The 17,255-nt window shown below is 44.8% G+C and overlaps 1 protein-coding gene across 5 annotated transcripts in view; it reads right to left on the bottom strand.

Moving 5' to 3' along the window:
- Nucleotides 1-17,255, bottom strand: part of DACH1 (dachshund family transcription factor 1) — a 457,015-nt gene that overhangs the window by 140,277 nt on the left and 299,483 nt on the right. For 3 of the 5 annotated variants that reach the window (XM_077344000.1, XM_077344002.1, XM_077344004.1), the window contains exons 5-6: nt 11,975-12,110; nt 3,345-3,482 (exon numbers count right to left, since the gene is read on the bottom strand). In XM_077344000.1, the coding sequence (XP_077200115.1) occupies nt 3,345-3,482; nt 11,975-12,110 (274 nt within the window). The remainder of the gene's footprint in view (nt 1-3,344; nt 3,483-11,974; nt 12,111-17,255) is intronic. The other 2 variants (XM_077344001.1, XM_077344005.1) reach the window with 1 other exon arrangement.

Below are 17,255 nucleotides of genomic sequence, written 5' to 3'. Positions count from 1 at the left end.
AAACTATGATATCCCCATAGTAGTAAAGACACATTACTAAATTAACTAACAACAACGCATTCCTTGCCGTGATGAGGGGGCGAACTAGTCTATTGCAGAGGCACGACGATGGGTCGCCATTAATAAATTAAACAGGTGTCACGGGCCTGCAAGACAGAGCTCTTCTACCAGGCATCTACCCAGCAACCCTACCTATCCATTTACTTATTTACCTATGTGAGAAGCCCCAGGCCATAGCCTGGCCCTTGGGATAATGTTTATAGATAGCTCTGAATATGAGTTGTCACTGCTAGTATTTTTGTGTTGACCGTTTTAAATTAATTTAAAATCTAAATTCTATCTTATTTTAACTATTGTATTTTATAATTGTACACTGTCCTGAGCTGGTTCGCTATGAGGGCGGTATAAAATTCAAATCAACTTTGTCAACTTTCCGCGGGGCCTGCAAGACATCTTCCAGGTGTATGGTTGAGGCCAGGGCAGGGCCCCGATATTCGATCGGGGGGGGGTCCCTGATATTCGCAGCTCATCCACCAGGTGTATCGTTGAGGCCAGGGTGGGGTCCCAAAATTCGATCTGGGATTACCCCATGTCCATCTGATTGATCTGATTCCTCACTCCCACCAGCAGAACAGCAGGAAGATTGGCCCCTGGCTGGACAAGGAGATGAGGTAGTTTCACCTGCTGCCTTAGTAGTACTAGTAATAGTATTAAGGGAAACTATGGGGTTTTATTGTGTTTTTATTCTTTTATTGTTTGTAAACCACTGTGAGCCCACTTGGGAACGGCGGTATATAAATTCAAATGTAAATAAGTATGTAAGTAAGTAAGTAAGTAAGTAAGCAAGTAAGTAAGTAGTGCTGACCGGGCTGCAAATTGTGGTATGTCTAAGTCTCATTCACAGTAGAATTAATTAACCAAAGATCAACTGGATCAAGCAAATAATATTTTGGACAAAAAAAAAGGTTTGATTAAATATCTACTGGTATTTCTTATTCAATCTGGTGGGTGATAAGAAGATCTTTTAAAAATGTTTTTAACATTTATTAAAAGCAGTCTATACAACTCTGCAGAATTTTGCTACTTTCACATGTGCCTGCAGTACTATCCCCTCCTCTGGTGCCAACTCTTAAATCAATTAATATGCCTAGCCTAGCACTTTAACTTTTAAACACACTGTATATTCTGAAATGAACATTCTTCTTAAAGGGGGCTTGAAATTAAAAGACAGAAGGGGAGCAGACGATGGCTCCAAGAGGTGGAGCTTTCTCAGCAGCTCACACAAGTAATTATTAAAAGTCATTCCAGCTCCAATTGATGGATTAGCACAAATGTGTCTTGGAAGAAAACAGAGTTATGCACAAATGCTTAATGACTAATGTTCAAAAATCCAGATTTTTTTTTAATAGTCAAGTGATGCAGACAAGGCATTTTCCAACCTAAGGATAAAAATGCCCTAACCTATTTGGTTTGCATTCGTTTCTCTACCTGTAATAATGATTAATGATTTTGAATGATTAAAGGTGGTCCGAAACAAAATTGCATATCTGAATCGCGGGTCCATAATGATGCAAACAGATAATTACTATCTCCGCAAATATCTGAAAGTGAAACCGCTTGTTTTTAATACGCATAAAGCTTGCCCTAAAAGTTGCAGGGATGGCTCCAGAGATATGATAAATGTAGCCATGACAGAAAACAATTTTTAATTTAGTATACCCTATAAATCTAGATAACCCATGAATATTTACAACCAATTCAATAGGCAGAGACAGGGGGAGAAGGAAAGAAAGGGGGACAAAAGAAGGCGATGATCTAAACAATGTCTGTCTAGGGGGGAGTGGGGAACAACTCAACGGTTTCAACAGGAACTGATCTCACAGACTAGATAAGCTCATAACATAACGAGAGCCACTTTCCAGAACCTCCACCAAGTTCCACTTTATTTCAAATGGACACCGCAGAAGACGTTCAACTATTTAAGTGGACGCCTACAGTATTGGGCTTCACAAGGCGAAGTTCATTTTAACCTCCCCAAAACTAGAATGGTCTAAAAGACAAAACCTGTTCTCAGTATCACAAACTAGCCTTTCTGGGCACATCGCGCTGTAAGCACGGATGCCATTTGCAGGGTCTAAGTGGGGGCGCGCACAAGGAGCCATAAACAGGTTGTGTGTGCAATGAACCAAAATTAATGATTTGAATAAAAGAAATGTTGTTCCCATTAATTTTTAGTGTAATCTTATTAAAGATGCCACCTGTTCAGAATGGTGGTGTCCAGATTTTAATTTGCCTTCCCCATCTCACAGTAGTTGAGCAGAAGATAGAGCTGGGAACCCTTTTTCTATCTATTAAATGATACCGCCAAATACGTCCCATTTTAAAATCTTTACAGCGTCGGCAGTTCTGTACAGATGTACCACCACGCTTGCTGTTATGGCCCCGTCTTGCTTTGACACCAAGCTGTTGCCATTTTTTTTAGTTGAACCTCTATTATCTCATTATCTCACTGTGGTTCCACAGAGGTAGCTTAAAGTGTACAAATCACCTGTGCAAAAAAATTAATAGAACAGAATAAAAATTATACCCTCCCCTCAACTGTATTTTTATTATTGGGGGAGGGGGGGGGGAGAGACGCCATTTAATGTTTCATAGAATGGAAGTCCGTAACAGGTCTATATCAACCAAATGAGGAGATGGCAAAATAATCAATAGAAATACTAATAGGCATTAATATGGCTCATACATTTTCAGTCAGATGGCTGATTAAATTTAAAATAAATTACATGATATCCGCCGGTCTCATTTTACACTATTAAGAGTTGCTGGAGCTAAGCAATTTAAGTTCCTCAGCCTCCCATCCGCATGTCTTCATCAACAGTTATCTCATAGTGGTTGACTTTCAGAGACTGTTTCTTTGATCAACTACAGACACACACCAATTATATGAAATAATTTCTCTCTAAAACGCTGTTTCCAAGAACAGGCATCTTAGAAGTGGAACAGATAAGGACTACCGTTTTCGTATCCGCTTTCTCACTGTGAGATTTTAATCAATTTGTTCCTCTTTTGAACACCATTATTAAAATGATTTTTACCATTTAATTTCCCCCATGTGATTAGAATAATTAATGTGTCACATGAGTATGCACACATACACACACAAAGAGAGAAGGATAAATATTATCTTGTAGAAAGGCCAAGAAACCTTTTCTCTCTCCACCAAGAGTGTCATGGGTACATCAGCAACAGTGCCAAGACTTGGATTGCTTGTTGACCGACATTAGGGATATAATAGTAGCTTCATTGAGGCAACGCAATGAGAATGTAAAGTAATTCTGTACCTTTTTCCAAGTGCATTCTTTTCGACTCGTGGCCACCATCGTGGCCAGCCAAATCACCTTCTTTTGGACCAGGTAGAACATTCGGCGACAAACCCATCAACATCTGGTTCATGGATAGTCCATTCTGATGGACAGCTGCTAGCACGATATACAGAAGAAGCCAAAAATAATATATTAATGCACGTAAATTCCACATTGACGTCAAACACCCTAGCTTTTGCCAGTGTGAAGGAGTCCCTGATGACTTCACATAATACTCCAAATCTGAAGATTCCAACTATGGCAGAGTGGGATCACAGGTGTTCATAGGACTTACCTTCCCACTGCTGGGTTACCTTTCCATCCACATGTTGGATATAATTTGTTGGAACAGCACCTGCAGAATCTCATGTGCACAGGCCTAATGCTTGTGATCTCTAACACTGAAATTTTTACACATCTCATGCCAGTATGCCTGGGCACTGTTTCAACATTACCTCCTATTTATGGACATTTGGCAGGTCAGGAAAGGGAGACGTATGACGGTAGATGGCATAATCTCATTTCTCACTTTGTCCAAATTCCATACAACTGGTAATTCATGTACAAAACAACGCCCTGCACCAAGCAATGAGCATCGGCAAAAAAACTGGTGGCAAACAGTATTCTGTTTCAAAACAACAAAGCATTAGTTGTTATGGCTTGCTCCCCTGAGTTTTCCCCCTTGGGCCTTTCTAGTCCTCCAAGTCAGGGGTAGTCAACCTGTGGTCCTCCAGATGTCCATGGACTACAATTCCCATGAGCCCCTGCCAGTAAATGCTGGCAGGGGCTCATGGGAATTGTAGTCCATGTACATCTGGAGGACCACAGGTTGACTACCCCTGCTCCAAGTGACATACTAGCACTAGTGGAATTTGTTTTTATCAATTCATTTTCAAGGAGATGAAAAATACGAATTGTATTACTTTCTGAGCTGCTTTACACAAAGTGAAATTAAGGAAGCAAACCGTAGCACAAAACAGGTATACCCTCCTCTCAAACTGAATCTGAGTCCAGTAGCAACTTAAAGATCAGGGTAAAGGCTTTCATGAGCCAAACCTCCCTTTGTCAGATAGAAAGAGGGATGAAAACCGTACTCTTTTGAACACCATGATCCTCTTTTAAACACCATAATTAAAATGATTACCATTTAATTTGATGGTATTAAAACCATTAACATTTAATTTTTTCCATGTGATTAGAATAATTAATGCAACACACCTCAAATCCAGGTCAGGAGGGTCAGGATGCAGAGGTACAATGCAAAACATAACTAGCTTGCTCAGAGTAAGGGAATTGCTATAGAGGTGAGATAAGAAATGTCCCTATTCAGCCCTGGGGGGCGGGGGAGGGGAGTCCCTTGTGCCAAACTTGCTGATGAATTCTAGTACATAATCTCATATTGTAATCTCCCTTTGAAGCTTCTCAGCATCAGAAATGCCATTTTTAGGCCAGTAATATCATGCCCTGGAAGATCAGTTGTTCTACTGATTTCTGAATAATATGATTTCAAATGTCATATTTATGTAGTTATTCTTTGTATAGAGGCTGTCGAACATTCAGGAGAGAAAGGCATTGCTGCTACTTGACAAATCTAATACTGGAAAACAAATATGTGAATGAACCCTGCTCTTAGAACCAGTGATTATGCAGAATATATACACTAGCCCCAAATCCCACTTCAGGCTGTAATGCAGGGCAAAGGGGGTGTGTGGTGGGGAAGGCAGACCTTGCTGAGTGGGCAGCACAGGAGGAGTGGCCAGACGGGGCGAAGGCCAGACGGCAGCTGCTGTGGGGTGAAGGTGTGTGAGACTTGGGTTAGGTGGGCTTCAGGCTGGCTGCCGGTGCCCCTGGCCCTAGTAGCATCCCCTCTCTGATGTCTCAGGCGGTGCCGCCTCATTCCTGTGCTCTCAGTCCCCGCTGGGCCGCCACCTTGTTGCGACTGGTGCTGCCTACTCCTCTGCCTTGGCATGCGCCAGAGGCTCCTCTCCACCATTGCCGGTGCAGCCACCAGCAGCTGTCTGTTGGCGCTGCTGCCTGGGTGGAGTGATGTGGCGCCGTAGACGCATTGTCCCTGGCAGCCAGGCTCATCTGTGGCTAGGGTGGCAGAAAGGCGAGTGGCCGGAGAGGGAGGGCAGCCCAATCAGCCAGCTGGAAATCGAGTCCAGACACTCTCCGGGGGCCGGACACACTCCACCCACCGGGGCATTTCACAAATATTTAGAGGCACCATGGATAAGGATATATAGCAGAGATTCTCAATTCATATGCCATGGGACACAGGTGTGCTACGGGTGCCCCTGAGGTATGCCAGGGCATGGGGGGTATTTTAAATATATATTTACTACTACTACTACTACCACCACCACCACCAATCTTAAAATTTTAAAAATTCAGATTTATCCCCTAATATGGGCAGGTTAAGCTGCCTGAAGCCATCAACATCACCTCCCAAGGTGGCCAATGGGCCTCCAGTTCCCTATCTGTATCAACTGTGGCAGGAAGGTCTCGGCGGAGCAACAAGAATTCATACATGAAAAAGCTTGCTAATGTCTCACAGCTAAGATCCAACGGACTAGAATTTTGGCACCCCCCGTTGAGGGCAGTAAGAGACTGAACTACCTAGGATGTTCTTGACACTTCAACGTGGGTTTTCCTCCATACTCACTCTAGTTGTCTAACTTCCCTCTTCCTCTCATGAAGCTCCCTGGTGTACCAGGGGACTTGTCTGAGGCAAGGGCAGAGAGTATTACTTCATTACTTCTTCTGATCTCAACTTAGTGGCCAGTTTTCTGGGAGTTTTGTCCTTTTGGGGCAGTGATCATTACCCTGTTGTTTTGCCCATGGATATACCTTATGCCCAACTCATTGTAATTAGGCAAGTCTGTCATTATGTTTCATCTGCTGAAATGACAACACTTCTCTCTTGGTCTGAGAAATGATGGCATCCCCAGAAGTATTCTTTAAGGAGATAATTTCTTGGGTCTGCTTTAGGTGGGCATTCTCTCACCATCTTGTATAAGCTACTGACCCTCTTCAAGCCTCTGTACTCTAAAATTACACCTGATAATGCTCCATTTGTGAGGCCCTGATTCCTAAGAATTCTGATATGTGTTTTGATAATGAGTGAAGACTTATCAAAAGAGAACTACAGTGAAAACAAAGAGAGTTTAAAAAATACCATACTCATTCTAAGGCAATACGTCTCTTAAGAGATACTATAGAGATCTAGGAAAGCATAAGAAGGAGAACTTATGTAAGAACAGAAAACATTTAATTTTAGTTGTAAAATTCATCTGAGAAATGATGGCATCAGGGGGAAATTATTAATATGGGCATGAAAATGCATGCCAGTATTCCCTTATGCATTCACCCAGAGGAATGGGAGTCATTTTTTTAAAAACCTGTTTGCTACTCCTAGTGAAATTCATACTTCTGAGATACTTGAACCCAACGATCCTCTTCCGGATTGGCCCAAAGTGGCTTCTTCAGTGTTCAGATGGACTATGAATGAGGAATACACTCAGCAAGTGAAGGGGCTTTCATATTTGGATATTCTTTTCATATAATAACATCTGTAAACAGCCCGTGGCGCCACGGGCGCCACGGACTGTATAAAAGATTAAGGGGTAGTGGGGAGGAGTTAGGGCGGGACCGGTCCGGGATAAAAACTCGGAGGGGCCAATCAGGAGCCGCGAAGCGGCTCCTGATTGGCCCCTCCGAGTGTCAATCCCGCCCCAAGCAGCCAATGGGGAGCCGCGCAAAGCGCGGCTCCCCATTGGCTGCTTCACCCACCCAGGGAATATGGCGGAGCGGCCTCGCAGCATCGTAGACGCTGCGAGGCTGCTCCGCCGGCCGGCAGAAGGCTCCAGAGAGCCTCGGCTGGGGGGTGGGCCGGGAAGCCTTCTCTCGGCCGCTCTGCCAGCCGAGAGAAGGCTCCAGAGAGCCTCGGGTGGGGGGGGGCGGGAAGCTTTCCCTCGGCTGGCGGAGCGGCCTCGCAGCATCATAGACGCTGCGAGGCCGCTCCGCCGGCCGAGGGAAGGCTCCAGAGAGCCTCGGGTGGGGGGTGGGCCGGGAACTGACCGCCGACCTGCCTTCGCCGCCGCCTCCGACCTCGCCTCCTGATGGCCGCCCTCGCCCCGACGCCCTCCCGGCCCCCTGGACTGGCCAGGCCACTGGAGACGCGCGACGAGGACCACTGCCACTCCCAGAAAGCCTCCGAAAGGTCAGTCTCCCACCCAGACAAGGAAAGCCGCAGCCCCACCAACCACACCCCGCTGCCAAGGCTCCCGCGCCCCTCAGTTTCCCCTGCTAGCGCCCATTTTATTTACATATAAAATGGGCTTTTTTTACTAGTCTAACATAAAATGCAGGCCTCATTGATGACCGATAAGAAGAAAAGCTAAAACCTGAGCAAACATCATACTAAACTTTCCCTCCCAAAATGGCAGTGGGAACTATGTTCTAGTTGCTGTTCAAGTCTTTAACCTAAATGTCATTCCTATTATCCTCTGTGTAGACAAATTTTCATTCATATTAAACAAATATTGACCATATATATGTTTTATAATTTTTGAGAAAATGAGTTAACATTCCTTGCTATGCAGCCACTGTGGCTCTCTGTTAAGAACTTAGACAAACTTCCTTAAGGCAGGGGCTTGGTTAGAAGCATTTAGAACAGCCCTTTTCAACCTTTTGACAATGGAGGAGCCCTTGAAATAAATTTTCAGGCTTCAAGGACCTCCTGAAATTATGTTAGCTGGTCACAGTCTTGCCATGTCCCCAGAAATGACCGAACCACCCCACCCTTTACCCTCCCCCCCGGCTTTCTTACTACTACAGTGACTCTGCCTCATTTAAGAAGACAGTCCGAGCCCCCCATACCATGCCACAAATGACTTCTCCCACTTTGATTTTTACACCCATGACTGACTCACTGAGCCCTCCAGGTGGAAGTGACCAGTTCCCTACCTTGTGGCCAAGTCCATTAATAAAGGAGGGGAAAGGTCATTGGCCCCCTCTGGAGCTCCCATGAAACCCCAGAGGTCTGCGGACCCTGGGAATCCCTGGTTTAGATTGTTCATCAAGGCATATTTGAGTGGCAAGGGATACCTGGCACTCTTGAAAAGAGAGTCTTATAGCTAAGGGTGGTTTAAAACTGTCTGAGAAACTGCTGGCTCTTGATGTTACAAAGAACAAGGAGGGGAGAAATATTACAACAAAAAGCAAAAAATCTAACTGGTATAGTTAGGATGTAGAAGGTTGTTTATTATTTATTGTTGCATTTCTAGCTCGCCACTCTCTGGAAACTTGTGACAGGGTACAGTACAGAATCCCTTAAAAACTCCATAAAATCCCTAACAATATAAAATTGGCAGCATAAAATCCACCTCTAACCCCCAGCAGATCACCCTGGGGTGGGGTACACAAGATATTAATGCATAGCCTGAGGAGGCGCCCAGTTGTTCTTAGATCTGGCATCAACCAAAGATCTGGCGGAAGAGCTCCATCTTGCAGGCCGTCTGGAATTGCGGTAACTCCGTCAGGGCACTCAGCTCTCCTGGGAGCTCATTCCACCAGGTCGGGGCCAGGACTGAAAAGGCCCCGGCCTGGGTCAAGCCAGGGTTACTTCCTTAGATCCAGGAACTTCCAAGAGATTAGCACCCGCAAAGCAAACAGTCTGGCTACAGGCAGAACAAGATAAGTGGTCCCTCCGATAGGTAGGGCAGATGGCCTTAAAAGTAAAAACTAGAATCATGAACCTGACCAGGCCACAGCCAGCAAACACTGCAGCCACTTCAGCAGAGGCTGAATGTGGGCCTTCCAAGGTCTCCCAGTGAGGACCCTAGTAGTCATATTCTACATCAGCTGGAGTTTCTGGATCAAGGACAAGGGTAGGCCATCATAGAGTGATTGACAGAATTCCAGTCTAGAGGTAACTGTTGCATGGGGTCGCGATCGGTCGGACATGACTTTGCACCTAACAACAACAACAACAACCACCACCACCACCACCATATCAAATGAATGAAACATGGCATTTATGCACAGCTTCAACAAAAACCGCAAAAGAGTTAATTAATGGGAACACTGTTGGCATGTTTAAGTAAGTGCTTGTGTGAGTGAGCCAACCCAGAATTCATACTACTTATAGAACTTTCACTTCAAACATTGTTTTCAATAGTCAGGCCATTTGTTCAAAAGCCAGTTGTCAAGAGATAAGGAAATGAGTGATATACATTGAATGTGACCTAGGCTCGTATTTTTAGTGCTCTGGTTCAGAACGCCTATAATTAACGTTCTAGTCTGAAAAAGCCTAAAATACACACTACTCTCTGAACATAATGCCAATAGCATGAAAATGCGCGGATGGTGTTCAATACATCCAGCTACGTTGTAATATATACTACGAGTCACAAATTAGCTTTTCCTGCTGCTGCTCCCATCGAATAAAACAAAGCCCTGTGTTTAGATTAGAGAGCCAGCTTGGTGTAGTAGTTAGGAGTGCGTATTTCTAATCTGGTGACCCGTGTTTGATTCCCTGCTCCCCCACATGCAGCCAGACAAGTGACCTTGGGCTCGGCACAGCACTGATAAAGCTGTTCTGACCGAGCAGTAATATCAGGGCTCTCTCAGCCCCACCCACCTCACAGGGTGTCTGTTGTGGGGAGAGGAAAGGGAAGATGAATGTAAGCCGCTTTGAGACTCCTTTGGGTAGAGAAAAGCATATAAGATCCAACTCTTCTTCTTCTTCTAGTGCCAGCAAGACAACATTCTAGGGATACAACTAAAAGCGCACCTAAAGGAATGGACTTAGAAGGGTGCACCTCTGCTTAGGAGGGCACTGTAAGTAAGGCTGCTAGTCTTTTTTCAGGTCAAGTACCGGCACAGGAAGGAATGCCAGATACCTCTAATTGGGACACAGGTCCCACACTGCCAGGCCTCATTACTCTACTATCCATTAGCTGACCATATGGGTGGACTTACACCCCCAAGGAAAACCTGATATTTCAGCAATGTGCCTATGAGACTCTAATAAGACCTGGAAGTAACATGGGAATATTTGGGTGATGCTCTGGTTTGGGGGCAATATCTCTATGGCAGAAGGTAATTGGCCAAAAACCAGAGCATCGCCCTGACATCCCTTCCAGGTAATGTTGGAAGTCATGTGAGAATGTTGTTGAAACACTGAATGAAAATCCCTGCTTCTGGTATGATGCCGCTCCCATCCCCAGATGGCCTGGAGGGACTTGGGAACACTAATCAAAGGTTGGTTGCATCGGTGAAAGACAATGTAAAAATATAATAGAATCAAAACACAGCTTTGCATAAAAGTTTGGCCTGAAGGTAATATGTGGTGGCAAATGCACTTGACTGTTGATATAGGGAGACTCAATGAGCACTTAACACACCTCCCTTTCTCCTCAAAAGTGGGAAGAGAGTAATGAACACCTGGTAGACTTCAGTCTCTAGCTCAGGGGTAGGGGCTCATGGGAATTGTAGTCCATGGACATCTGAAGGGCCGCAGTTTGACTACCCCGCTAGTAGTTTAGCTTGGTGGTTCATGTCTTCTGCAGGCCTGGCCAGTGAATGCCAATTCTGGAAACGAATTTGCCTGCTAACTATCCAGTATTCACATCTTCTTGTTTAAGCGATCAGTCTGGGGAATGGAAGCCTACTGTTCGATACAAGAAGCTGGAGGAAAGGAATATTTCAGATGAAGCAGACATGACTCTTTATATTACTTCCTTCCTCCCTATATACTTCCTTCATTTATACCTTGCCATTCTCTCCAGTCAGATCCTGAAGTAGATTACAATGTTCTCATCTCCACCTCCATTTTATCTTCACCCTTAACAACCTTAAAGACTAACAAAACTTGTGGCAAGGTATGAGCTTCCATGAGTCACAACTCACCTCTTCACATCTGAAGAAGTGAGCTGTGACTCATGAAACCTGCCACACATTTTCTTAGTCTATAAGGCAGGGTTTCCCAAACAAAGCCCCACAATGGTACTGTGAGCTGAGGGTTTTCAAAATGGCGGCTGGGGAGAGCCCTCCCACCCACACTGTGCCTGCCGTTTCTGGCTCTGAGCGAAGAGGAAAGAAAAGGATATTTTTAAAATCTACCCGTATTTGGGCAGGTTGGCCCATCTCCTCCCAAAGTGAACAATGATGGGCCTGAAGGCGGTGGGAGAGAGAAGGCCCTTTGCTGGCCTAGGCTCCTCTCACTTTCGGAAAGTGTGTGGCAGGGAGACATGGCCTGTTAACATCACTTATGGATACCCCGAACTCTGAAAAATATTTCAGGGGTACCTCCACAGACAAAAGGTTGAAAAAGCCTGCTTTAAGGTGCTACTGGATTCTTCCTCTTCTCTAGTGCTACAGGCAGACGAACCAGGCCACTCACCTTGATCTAGCAACAACCCAAGAAGGCTGAGAGAGGGTGAGTGGCCCGAGGTCACCCAGCAATCTTCCGCAGCAGGGAGGAGATATGAACCTGGCTCTCCTGGATCCTAGTCTAACACTAATACCACCTCACTGGTCCTGAAGTGTGTGATCGGTTTAGCAGACAACTCAGTGTAAATGGTAAATAAAGGAAAAGGACCTACGGATTCTGTCGGAGGAACTTTCAGTTCGGGCTGGGGAGCTGGAGACGCTGCTGCTACGATGAGAGGACGGGTGGCTTCCAGGTCTTCGACCCTCTTCAAGGGAAGGAGAAGGAGAAGGGCTGTCTGGAACTCGTTCCTGCAGATTGTCAAAATAATAATAATAATAAAAAATCCCATGTGCAAACAATACTACCGAACCCAAGCCTTTAATGTGGACAGTTTTGAAAAGAGAGAGGTTGGTCATTTTGAATCTAGATTATCAGTGGAGCACCTGTTTCGTTATCCTGAATTTTCAGGGGTACCCTTATCAGTTCAGGATTCTGATTCAGTTGTGAGTTTTTTTGTACCCAATTTTTGGGGTATCAGAACAGCTTTTCGGTGGTGCCTGGTTCCTTTAATTTTAAAGCAGTGGTCCCCAACCTTTATATCACCGAGGACCGGTCTATGCTTGACAATTTTACTGAGGCCCGGCAGGGGGGCAGTCTTTTGCCGAGGGACGTCGCTGCCGCCTGAGCCCCTGCTCCACTTGCTTTCCTGCCAGTGCCCCTGACTTCCCGCCGCCCGCTGGGGGGGGGGCGCTGCCAGCAGCAGCTGCCATGCCAAGGGGGAGCCCCAGCCATGGTGGCCACTGGAGAGCATCAAAGGTGAGCCAGCAGCAGAGTGGCAGGGCAGCCCCCGAGGCGGCAGCCAGGGAGGAGGACGAGGAGGAGCCGTGGCCCGGTGCCGACTGATCTACGAACCAGTACCGGTCCCCGGCCCGGGGGTTGGGGACCACTGCTTTAAAGGGTAAGATTATACCTTGGGCCTCACCTATGTCTAGCTACCAGGGCAAGTTATATTCTATACTCATTTCACAATTCTATACCCATATCATAAAAGTACAACTGGAAGCAAGTAACTAAAAAAAAATAGTGTCCCATCTTTCAACTTTCAAATCCGTGGGGACAAACACTTCAGCCGTATGTAAGCTGTTTGCAAGTAGATTCAAGCGGGTAGTCATGTCGGTCTGAAGCAGCAGAACAAATTTAGATTCCAGCGGCACATTTAAGACTAACAAAGCTGCATTAAAAGTACTTGCAAAAAATCCCATTGTAATTTAAAATACATTGGGCAATAGCTCCCCCCCCCGGAGAGGCCGTGGTGGGCCTTCTTGGGGCAGGATGGAGTGCTGGAAGGGAGTTCCCTTCTCTCCATCCTTCCCTCAGATTCCTTGTCCAAGCCAACATCCAAAATATTATAATGTGAAGGGGTGGGACAGCCAGAATTCTTCAGCAACCTACCCCCCCAAAAAAAACAAATTACTATTTTTTACTATGAATTACTATGGCAGCTTAGTCAATAAAGAATTACTATGGCAGCTTAGTCAATAAAGAATGGAGAGGAAATCTTGCCTCTTGGGAAGAAAAATGAATGGGCCAGTTATAACAAATCTTTGAGAGGACTCCTAAATAGGTCAACTCAAAAGTAAGTCCCGTTTTATTCACTTGGGCTTACTCCGATGAAAGTGCTCTTACAATGGCAATATTTAGAAAAGTAGGTTTTTATACCCTACTTTTCTCTAAGAGCCTTGAAGCGGCTTACAATTGCCTTACCTTCCTCTCCTCACAACAGGGATCTTAAGGGGCAGGTGTGCCAGAGAGAGTTCTCAAAGAACTGTGACTGGTCCAAGGTCACCCAGCAGGCTTCCCATGGAGGAAGAATGGGGAATCAACCTGGTTCTCCAAATTAGATTCTACTGCACTTAACCACCATACCACACTGGCTCTCATTTATCAGTGTGGAGGAAGACATGCCTCAAAAAAGTCAAGGACAGAAAGTATTGAAATAAATGCACTTTACAGATTTTTTTTTCCAAATTACATATACTGACAGACAGTTGATAACTTCAGCACGACTGTGCGTCTGTGTCTAGGATCTCTACAGGTTATTTTATGATGGCTAGAAACCCACAAAGAGCTTCCTGCAGGTTTAAACAAACTCTATGCATAGATTACACATAAAAAGCAAACAGAATGCATGTCACAGTTTCAAGGAATAAATAATTTTACTGTTTGGCATGCCATGCATAATCTTCTGAAGAGCTTCATTAAAATGAAATCCAGTGAGCATATAATATTTGAATAGAGCCATGTAGTAAATTAATTTATTTTAAGAGCTTAATTTGTTTACCATATTTATTTATGCCTTTACAGAGCAAATTATAAGATGGAGACTGCAGGGGGAAAAATGCATAGAGCAACACAACACAATTATGACTGAAACAAAGGCGATAATGGGTTTTATTATTGTCGCATAATAAGACATACCATGACAAAGTGTAGAAGAGAGAGCTCTGCAAACTCCGTTTATCAGTTCATTTGTGAAATACCCTTTAACCTTCACAGAGTGACAACTGAACCACACAGAGTTAGGGGCTGTAATTAAATTAATTCCTCGACTCTCTGCTTTATAGCCTCGCAGTGTCATTCTACCAATCAATAATATACAAACTCTTGCAATCTTCTGGGTTTATCAAAACTAACTGCAATAATAAATGGAAATGCTAGTAATAATAAACTGAAGCATTCTCTTCCTTCAAAATTGCGTACCAATAAACTAATGTAGCTGGAATATCAATATCAGAAAGTCATTCCGTCCTCCTCGTTTGTCTGGGGAATGAGGAACGATGGGATTAAAATATACTAGCTTTCTTTTTAAAAGTGGCTTGATGTGGAGGAGGGGGGAACCATTTCCTTCTAAATGGTGTGTGTATTGTGAGTGGCCGCTCATTAACACAGGATACCCCCCCCCCTCAGCAGCAATCTAGAGACACACAAGGCCTTGTACTGCCCATTACCCATTTTAAGATCACAGCAACTATATTCTGCTCAGGAAGTGAAGTGCTCTGCACGGAAGGGAGTTTTTTTTAAAGAGGGAACACTGAGGGAAAGTATTTTAAAAAATTAACATGAATCAGTGTTTGGTTGGTCAATTACATCGAACGTCGCCACACCAACCATACACTATTAACGCAAAAGAGATGAGATTTTTGAGGCCTATGGATTTTGAGACCTATATTGCAACAAGAAGATATGACAGTTATAAAGTTTGACTCCAGGTGTTCCTGTTGCGGACTGCTACAGGCTGTTGTTGAGTATACTGGCAAAAGGTATAATCTATCTATCTATCTATCTATCTATCTATCTATCTATCTATCTATCTATCTATCTATCTATCTATCTATCTATCTATCTATCTATCTATCTATCTATCTATCTATCTATCTACCCACCCCCCCACCCACCCCTTCCCCAACAGGTCAGGGCAGCTTACAGCATGAATCCAACAATGGAGCAATTAAATACGTTAAGTTATAATTGAGCCTCTTGTGGCGCAGAGTGGTAAGGCAGCCGTCTGAAAGCTTTGCCCATGAGGCTGGGAGTTCAATCCCAGCAGCCGGCTCAAGGTTGACTCAGCCTTCCATCCTTCCGAGGTCGGTAAAATGAGTACCCAGCTTGCTGGGGGGTGAACGGTAATGACTGGGGAAGGCACTGGCAAACCACCCCGTATTGAGTCTGCCATGAAAACGCTGGAGGGCGTCACCCCAGGGGTCAGACATGACTCGGTGCTTGCACAGGGGATACCTTTACCTTTACCTTTAAGTTATAATTAAAACCAATCTACCTTAAATACCTAGGATGGAAAATACTTTGGCGGGATGGAGGGGGAATAAAGTGCTGAGGTGGAAGTAGTTATATGGCATCCAGATGTTATCATCTACGTAGGGAGGTCAGTTATTCACATTTCTACGGGCTTCAACCATAGGCCTGGTGGAACAGCTCTGTTTTACAGCCCCTGTAGAACTGTTTTAAGTCCCGCAGGGTCCTGATCTCACTCAGGAGAGCATTCCACCAGGCCGGCACCAGGGCGCAAAAAAACCTTGTTTCTGGCTGAGGTCAGTTTCACTTCTCTGGGACCAGGGGATCTTCAGCAGGTTTTGTGTGTTTGAGCATAAGCTCCTCTAAGGGGCATAGTGGGGCAAGCTGTCCTTCAGGTACTAAGGTCTGATACTGTTTAGGACCTTAAAGGTTAAGTACCAACTCCTTGAACTCGATTAAATCTGAAACCAATTATTCTATTTATTTATTATTGATAGATGCCTAGTAATGGTCTTCACTGTTTCATTGCATTGGATATGTTACCTCTGTCACCAACACATTTAAGAATCCTGATACAATTATATATAGAGAAAATGCAACTGTCTGAATGACATTGTGAACAACAGTACTACACTAGAAGGAAAAGATGGGTTGGATCCCATGAATTTGTTCCACTAATGGTAGAACTTTCTTTCAATGTAGGGTGATGTCTGCCAATGTAAGGAGCTCTTCTTGTTCAGAGAAAAATGATATTTTTAGTTGGATGGGGGATGGGTCATCTGCTTGGCATGTAGATGATCCCAGGTTCAAATCTTGACATCTCCAGTTAAAAGTACCAGGTAGCAGGTGATGTAAAAGACCTCCACTTGAGACCCTGGAGACTCCTGCCAGTTTGAGCTGACAGTACTGAAATTGATGGACCAGGACTGGGAAAGGGCTGTGGCTCAGTGGTAGAACCTCTGCCTGGCATGCAGAAGATCCCAGGTTCAATACCCAGCATCTTCAGTTAAAACAGTGGTTCTCAACCTAGGGGTCAGGACCCCTTTGGCGGTCGAACAACCCTTTCACAAGGGTCGCAGAAGGGCGAGCAGCTTGGTTGGGGGGGGTGTGCTCTGCCACTATTGCCGCTCCTCCTGCAGGCCCATGTTCGGCCACCAGCCACTCCAGCAGTGCCTCCAGCGCAACAGTCTCCCACCAGGCGTTCCAGGTGGTGGTGCAGCTCGGCAGGACAAGAGGCAGAACTGAACTGAGAAACCCCAGAAAAAAATCAATTTATATACAATGATGAAGAATGGATCTTCATTCCATTGGTCAGTTTCGATTTAATTTCTGTGAAAGAACACTTGCATAACTTTATGGTTGGGGGTCACCTAAACATGAGGGACTGTATTAAAGGGTCGCAGCATTAGGAAGGTTGAGAACCACTGAGTTAAAAGGACCAGGCAATAAGACCTTTCTCTTCCTAAGATCCTGGAGACTTGCTGCCAGTCTGAGTAGACAGTACTGACGCTGATGAATCAATAGTCTGATTTGGTTTAAGGCAGTCTCATGTGAACAACTCCATGGGATACAACTCACAGTCCCAACCATTTATTGTAGAAAATCTGTGCCTCCAACATCAGTAACCTATGTGAATGAATACT

The sequence above is a fragment of the Paroedura picta genome, chromosome 6, assembly GCF_049243985.1.
Source record: "Paroedura picta isolate Pp20150507F chromosome 6, Ppicta_v3.0, whole genome shotgun sequence".
Taxonomy (NCBI): domain Eukaryota; kingdom Metazoa; phylum Chordata; class Lepidosauria; order Squamata; family Gekkonidae; genus Paroedura; species Paroedura picta.
Note: the sequence above shows the minus strand (reverse complement) of the source record. Positions and strands in the feature narration are given on the sequence as shown.